We start from the raw sequence: 8,511 nt of genomic DNA, 5'->3' as shown, positions 1-8,511 counted from the left end.
TTTCTCTTTTTCAAACGTCTTATTTATTCTCGCGGTGTTTGTTTCCTAGTTTATAGGATACATGAACGGGATGTGGGGCGGGGAACTTTCTCGGCAGAGTTTTCGTCCGCCTAGACAAATGGTTAAATGCACTTTTGACGTGGGTTAATATAATTTTAACGGTTAGATTAAATTAAGTGTCGCTGATCGTGAGGCTGTAATTGATTCGTATTGTTGTGTGTACGTAAGGCTGTGTGCATTTAGCGATGAATATGTTTACTTGTTTAATAGTAGTATAGATATAGATACACGAACGGATGCGGGGCGGGGAACTTTCTCGACAGAGTTCTCGTCCGCCTAGATAATGGCTAAACACACTTTTGACGTGGGTTAATATAATTTTAACGGTTAGATTAAATTAAGTGTCGCTGATCGTGAGGCTGTAATTGATTCGTGTTGTTGTGTGTACATAAGGATGTGTGCACTTAGTAATGAATATATTTGCTTGTTTAATGATAGTATAAATAAGCAAGACAAATCCTGGCAACAAAAAAAACATATTTGCCATGTTTGTTAAAGAAAACTGCTCGCGGCAACATAATTTGTCATCTTGGACGTATGATTATTCATGCTAAAAAAATCTGACATTTGATTTGTAACTAAATCCTTAATAAATTGGCAATACATTCAAATCAAATGTAGAGAAAAAAATATGTCTAAGTTTATGGCATCTTTGTATTTTGAGGTGTATGACATACGAGTGTCCAAAACAAAATGTGACTCCACTCGAACTCCACAAGGCAGCGTACACCTCTTTGATTCACATGATTTTGAAAATGTAGGAATATGAAAAATATAGAATTGCAGTGGCATGTCAACTTGAATCCTATAGGATTAACAAAGAGTGTTTGATACCACATAAAAAACAAAGAAAATGTAAAAAGAGGTTGAAGTGGATGTTAGATTTTCTATGAAATGTAATACAAAAGATTCCATAGGATAAATTCCTATAGGATCCAATTCTGTGAATCAAAGGGTCAATATAAAAAAAATTCCTAAGAATTTCAATCTTCCAAAAATTCTAAAGATATCCTTTGAATCAAAGGAGCCCTCAACAGCTTTGCTCGATCTCCAATTTAGTCGGAGGCGCCGCCGTTGCCGTAGACAAACCGTTTGACGAGCCGGACCACCTCGCTGCCGGCGTCGCCGTACGGCTCGACCGCGAAGAACCCGTGGTGCTGCCCCTCGAACTCCACGAGCTCCACCGGCTTCCCCATGGCCTTGAGCCTCGCGGCATAGTCCGCGGCGCGGTCGCGCAGCAGGTCGCGCGCGGCGGCCACAACGAGCATCGGAGGCAGCGCGACGCCGTCAAGGGCCGGGCTGTCCGGGCCGAACGGGTTGGCCAGCGGGTGGTCCCTCGTGGACCCAGGCGGCAGCACCAGGCGCCACGCCTGGTCGACCGCCGGCAGCGACAGGAACGGGCCCGGCGGGAACTCCGCCTCCGACGCCGTCCTCTCCTCCCCGCCGAACATCGGGCAGAGCATCGCGCACCCGGCGACGCGAACGGGGTCGAGGGGGCCTAGCCGGCCCGACGCGAGGCGGACGGCCGTGTGGTGGACGACGCCCCCGCCGGCCGAGTCCCCGGCGACGAACACCCGGCCGAAGTTCGCCGTCTCCGAGAGCCATGGGTCGGCGTTGTCCCCAACAGCCGCTACCTGGGCGCGCACCCAGGACACGACGTTCGCCGCGTCGTCGAGACCCGCGGGGAAGCGGTGCTCGGGGGCGAGGCGGTAGTCTGCAGAGAGCACCAAAGCCGGGAGCTCGCCGGCGAGGCGGACGCAGCACGCATGGAAGTTGGGCATGTCGAAGCTACCGATGCTGTACCCGCCGCCGTGGAAGTAGACGATCACCGGGAGCTTGTTCCCGGAGGAGGAGGCCGCCGCCGGCCTGTAGATGCGGAGCTTGAGGCCGTGGCTGGCGTCGTACAGAACGTCCTTCCAGTCGACGACGGGCTGGCCGGGCGGCGGCGACGGGATGGGGAGCGGGTAGGCGTCAGTGAAGCGGATCACCGTGCCGTCGCTGAGGAGCTGCAGGAACGGGGGCACGTCCTCCACGACGTGCGGCGGCGAGGAGGACGCCATGGGAGAGGTGCGGTCGTGTGGTGGCGACGAGGAAGTTGACTGGAGGGGGTCACGTTTTGGCCAGTAGTGATGGTACTGCTCGCGGCTAGTGTGTGCGGTAGGCAGCTTGGAATGGGAGACATCTTTGCTGCGTCGCCATTTTTATATACCAACGGAGTGAGCTAATTGAGCACGACATATTTTTCTAGAAACTTGACGAGCACGGCGAAGTTGACTGGAGCCGGTCTCTGTTGGCTTCCTGCTGATTTCGTCTCTGTTTCCGCTGCCGAAATTACTCACGTGCCTTTTAGAAAACGGCGATTTCGTGTCTAAGAACTGATGTTTTGATTCAACCGAGTGAGGTGAAAAGAGCATGAGTAAGGACATGCTGTTCTTTTCCTGAAAAAGGGAGAGCGCATACTTTCAATTGTTAAAGTTATAATAAAGGCTGATTTGGTTCGTCACAATTATTTTGTGCGAAAAAATATTAATCTTTTGCTAATCATCAGGCGGCTGAGAATTCTGTCGATTTTGGCTTTGCCCCGCACATGAGGAGGGCCGGTCATGGACTCCACAATGAGTGTGAGCCACGAGTGAGCGAGGGCCAGTGCTCGCCATGGCGTCGATGGTGAGTGTCTCCGAGGGTTGACTGTTTGGGTCGGGGGTGAAGGGTTATCGTCGGGCTCGAGAAACCGAGGGCGGGGGTGTTAGAAGGATGGCTGGAGCAGCGACAACATGGTAGTGAACAGCGGTTAAGGGAAGGGCGGGGAGAGGTGGCAAGCGCGAGCGTCATAGGTCGTGGGAGGCGGGAGCTGGCGATTAGGCCGACGTTGTCGGTGAAGCAGGGAGGAAGAAAAAGAATGATATAATGTCGGCAGGTTCCAAAATTCGATTGACGCCAAAGAAAATCAGGCACCTAACCAATAGCGGTTCTAAAATGATTACATGTGTAGTAGTAGTGTTGCAGAAAAGCGATTCAAAGCAAGCTTCGAACTGGTTCAAGTTCCAACTTCAAAAATATCTCTTCATCCGAACAAACCTCTTGTTTTGATTCAAAGGCTTGGTCCGGCTGACTTGTTAAAACTTAACCGGGAAGGGGGTAAAAATAGGCAAATAAAGAACAAAGTGATAACCATCCTTCGTCGAAAATAATTTATGGATATCGAGGGTTTTGTTTGAGGTAGTCCTCGCACTGTGAGAAATCTGGCATATCTTCCGCAATCCAGAGTTTGATATCTCGGCTAGGAACCGCTTTGGCGTTGAGCATTCCCCCCTCCTTTGCGAATGCTGCAAGGATGAGTTTGTCATCGTTGGATGAAGACGTCGATGAACCATGAGCATATCCAAAACGAATCCACATCCACTCATTGTGTCGTGGGAGACAAGACAGGTGGATTCAGGAGTGCTGAGAGATAGGTGGGAGGGTTGGTATGTATAGGCATGTAATATAGCCGTTGAAAACTTGCCGTTGGAAGATAGTCGTCGGAAAACTAGCCACTAAAAATATAGTTGTTTGAAAAGTAGTTGTTAGCATTATAACCTTTGCAACTACAAACCATTTGAATCATAATAGTTGAATTGATAGTTACAAGATGTGTTGAAATAAAGGAGAGAAAAAAGAAATCTTTTTTGACCATTGCTTATATGGATATATATGCAAAACCAAATATACACATGCTGCTGGAGACGCTCTTAGAGGTGGGTGGAGAACAAGACATATGTGGACAATTGGAATATTAGGATGGGTGTGTGTAATATAACCATCAGACATGTGTTTTTCATTTTGCTCCAGGTCATCTTTTGACCAATGACAAATTTACACGTGTATCTGTTGCTTTGAGTTGAGTTCATTCCTCTGTTTGTAAGGAAATTCATCTGATTTCATTTGGCTTTCAGGTCGGATCCCACTTGGTCTCAATGTTCAGCTCCACACCACCCATTACCCTGCCGGGCTTTCCAACCCTCAGCCCACCCTACAGGGCCCAAATGGTAAACCCAATGAGTTACTGTTAGTGTGGTTCGACATGCATATCTGGCACACTATCTTGGTACATGCAAACTAGTATGAATGATATCTCAAGAATGACAAGTATACGAAAACAAGAACTACTCAAAATGAATGGAGACTAACAACTAATAGTTGTGCACTGAAACAAAAACTAGTATGAATGATATCTTGGTACATGCAAACTAGTATGAATGATATCTCAAGAATGACAAGTATACTAAAACAAGAAAGTACTCAAATGAATGGAGACTAACAACTGATAGTTGTGCACTGATCTTTAGAATAACTCAAAATCATTCTTAGGGGTACTAAGGACTAAAAACTAAAAACCGAGAATTGTCCTTCATTGATTTCCTTATGGTTTTGGGCTGGACTTACATTGCGTCATTGATCATCCTATGCAGGCATGTCATGTGTTTAGAAAAATTTATGTTCTTCATCTTCTCCAAGGAAGCACGTTGGAACTTGCAAAAACACTTATGAAGAAAATTTGTGATGTATTTTTAGGACATTTGTCTTTTCATTTGTTATGTGCGTGCAAGCATTGTGAACAAATGTGCCATAAAGAGGATGCGGAGGAAAAAAAGGATGCTTTTGAGCATGCCAACTTACCTTGAGACGTAGAGACGCCAAAAATATCACTCTCTTTATGTACATCCTCCAACCAGAAAACCTCACCACCACTAACGTGTACGTCCATGCCGACTGGAGAGGTACATACATACATGTTGCTCTAATGGCGTTCTTGTATGTTGCACATAAGTATTTACTAGTATTTTTGGTATATGCATTCCACATCGTAGTTTGGCAAATCTGACTTGCATCCTTGAGCCTCTTCATGGTGTCGGGGATCCTGTTCTACACATTCTTCAAGCACAGACAATGTATGTGACCCCGCGGGGTGTGCATTTTGGAGCAATAGTCCGCAAGTGTCTAAATTCTAAGGATCAGAGTCCATGACTTACCTTATCCTATGTTTTTGTTGGTGCAACAACAGGATTGGCGACTTAACAGGAAACACAACTTCAACATTTAATAATACAAAAAATGAACTGTAGAAGCTTCATCATTTATGAAAAACATTAATGTTTCCACATGGAAACAACAACACAATATATCAAAATAATATGATCCATGTTATGAACAATGCAAATCGGTAGGAGGGTAAAATTAAAATGGACATGTGGGACTGTTAATTCTGGAAGGTAAGAAAATCTAGAAAGCAACACCAAACATAGTGCTTCATTGGATGCGCAGCTACAAAATTTTATGAACCTATCTAATGAATTGCATGATTAGATTCGTCCATGTAGGATCCTAATGAGGGTTAACAACCATTGGGCCACTCAGATGTCTTGTATTTTTCTAGAATACATGTATGATAGAATGATGCAGAGCTACATTTCGAGAAAATTACTTCAACAAGGAAAATGAGAATAGGTTTTTGTCCTTGCAAATCTCAAGCACCTAACAAGAAACATATTGTAAGCTTGCCTACTCAACCAATGCATCAATTTTTTGGCAAGCCAATCAACCAAGTAGCCCAAGTAGATAGCATTTCTCTACGGACCATCGAAGTTAACAATACATAAGACACTTTCATGTTTAGAGTTCATACCAACAACACAGATTCCCTATTCCATCATTTTAAGCTTCACACAGGGAACAAATTGGAGGCCCACTAACAGAAATTAGTATTCTCTAAACTCTAGAAACAAAATATTCATCAGCTAATCCTCATGACGGATGCATCCAAACATAAATAATAACACACATAGTTTAGTAAATTTATCTTGGTAGCTTCATCAAATAAGCATCACAAATATTAATTGTCATCTACTTAGATTTCTTCTTTGCAAAATTGAAACTGGAACTACAAGAACAACACTACAGGGCTGGCTATTGTACCGACTGTAAAGCTTTGGTTTCAGAATGTAGCAAAGATATACCAGGGATATATAACATAACTAGAGAGTGGCCACGTTCCTATACATCTAGTAAAGATATACTAGGGATATAATATCATCATTTTCCTTTGTAAATAGGCCACTCTAATATATTGGCAAATAAAGCTATAGTTCATAGCTCCCCCTATACCTGAGCCCCTGCCAACAACCTTAAGACTGTATCTTACTATACCAACTACCGTACGGTACCCTATATTAGACCGTATATGTTACTGACTCCTTTTTATGGTTGCTTGGGGATACCCTTGCTTAAGGAAACAATTATAACTCAGTGGAAATCCAACTAAATCTGTGATGTGGGACTAAAGTTCCCAGATATAACTTACCCGTAGCAACCGGCAAGCATCTGCTCCCGCTTCACCGAGAGTCCTGCTTTTGCCCGCTGTCCCGACACTCGCCTCCTGCATGGGAAATGTCGACAACACATTGATGCCCCTGCTCCTCCTCCTCCTCCTCCTCCTTCTCCCATGATGGTCATCGGCGGTCGCTGTTGGGGAATGTAGCATGCAAATTCAAAAAAAATCCTACGATCACGCAAGATCTATCTAGGAGATGCATAGAAACGAGAGGGGGAGAGTGTATACACGTACCCTCGTAGACCAAAAGTGGAAGCGTTATGTTAACGCGGTTGATGTAGTCGGACATCTTCATGATCCAATCGATCCAAGTACCGAATGTACGACACCTCCATGTTCAGCACACGTTCAACTCGATGACGTCCATCGAGCTCTTGATCCAGTAGAGGGACGAGGGAGAGTTTCGTCAGTACGACGGCGTGGCAACGGTGTTGGTGATGTGATCCGCGCAGGGCTTCTCCTAAGCACTACGATGCTATGACTGGAGGAGTAAAATATGGAGGGGGGCACCGCACACGGCTAAGAAACAATTTTTGTGTCTTTGGGGTGCCCCCTGGCCATGTATATAAAGGAGGGGCGAGAGAGGCTGGCGGCCAAGAGGGGTGCGCCATGGGGGGAGTCCTACTTGGACTCCTAGTCCAAGTAGGATTCGCCCCCCCTTTTCCTTTCTTCCACCGGAGGGAATAGGAAGGAGAAGGAGAGGGAAAGGGAAGGGGGCGCCGCCCCCTCCTCCTTGTCCTATTCGGCCTCCCAAGGAGGGGGCACGTGGCCACCCCCTGCGGGCTTCCCTCTATCTCCCTTAGGCCCATGTTGGCCCAATACTTCCCCGGGGGGTTTCGGTAACCCCTTGGTACTCCGGAAAATACCCAATCACTCATAACCATTCCGATGTTCGAATACTACCTTCCAATACGTAAATCTTTACCTCTCGACCATCTCAAGACTCCTCATCCTGTCCGTGATCTCATTCGAGACTCCAAACAAACTTCGATCACCAAAACACATAACTCATAATACAAATCGTCATCGAATGTTAAGCGTGCGGACCCTACGGGTTTGAGAACTATGTAGACATGACCGAGACTCTCCTGCTGTTTTCACTGGTCAAAAAAAGACATGACCGAGACACATCTCCGGTAAATAACCAATAGCGGAACCTGGATGCTCATATTGGCTCCTACATATTCTACGAAGATCTTTATCGGTCAAACCGTATAACAGCAGACGTCATTCCCTTTGTCATCAGTATGTTACTTGCCTGAGATTCGATCGTCGGTATCATCATACCTAGTTCAATCTCATTACCGACAAGTCTCTTTACTCGTTCTGTAATGCATCATCCCGCAACTAACTCATTATTCACATTGCTTGCAAGGCTTATAGTGATGTGCACTACCGAGAGGGCCCAGAGATACCTCTCCGATACACAGAGTGACAAATCCTAATCTTGATCTATGCCAACTCAACAAACACCTTCGGAGACACCTGTAGAGCATCTTTATAACCACCAAATTATGTTGTGACGTTTGATAGCACACAAAGTGTTCCTCCGATATTCGGGAGTTGCATAATCTCATAGTCAGAGGAATATGTATAAGTCATGAAGAAAGCAATGGCAATAAAACTAAATGATCATAATGCTAAGCTAACAGATGGGTCTTGTCCATTACATCATTCTCTAATGATGTGATCCCGTTCATCAAATGACTACACATGTCTATGGTTAGGAAACTTAACCATCTTCGATTAACGAGCTAGTCAAGTAGAGGCATACTAGGGACACTCAGTTTTGTCTATGTATTCATACGTGTACTAAGTTTACGGTTAATACAATTCTAGCATGAATAATAAACATTTATCATGATATAAGGAAATATAAATAACAACTTTATTATTGCCTCTAGGGCATATTTCCTTCAGTCTCTCACTTGCACTAGAGTCAATAATCGGGATTACATAGTAATGATTCTAACACCCATGGAGTCTTGGTGCTGATCATGTTTTGCTCGTGGAAGAGGCTTAGTCAACAGTTCTACAACATTCAGATCCGTATGTATCTTGCAAATCTCTATGTCTCCCTC

General features: G+C 45.2%; 1 protein-coding gene across 1 annotated transcript; it reads right to left on the bottom strand.

The window, feature by feature from the left end:
* Nucleotides 1–816: 816 nt before the first annotated feature.
* On the bottom strand, nt 817–2,230 carry LOC123107956 (probable carboxylesterase 15). Its single transcript, XM_044529833.1, has one exon. The coding sequence runs from the start codon at nt 2,118–2,120 to the stop codon at nt 1,116–1,118; it is 1,005 nt and encodes a 334-aa protein (XP_044385768.1). The 5' UTR covers nt 2,121–2,230; the 3' UTR covers nt 817–1,115.
* Nucleotides 2,231–8,511: the final 6,281 nt, after the last annotated feature.

Source organism: Triticum aestivum, chromosome 5A (genome assembly GCF_018294505.1).
Source record: "Triticum aestivum cultivar Chinese Spring chromosome 5A, IWGSC CS RefSeq v2.1, whole genome shotgun sequence".
Classification (NCBI taxonomy): Eukaryota; Viridiplantae; Streptophyta; class Magnoliopsida; order Poales; family Poaceae; genus Triticum; species Triticum aestivum.
This window is presented reverse-complemented; position numbering and strand designations above follow the sequence as displayed.

Bases quoted from the DNA above. Each gene is read 5' to 3' on its own strand.
- LOC123107956 (XM_044529833.1), bottom strand. From the start codon at position 2,120: ATGGCGTCCTCCTCGCCGCCGCACGTCGTGGAGGACGTGCCCCCGTTC.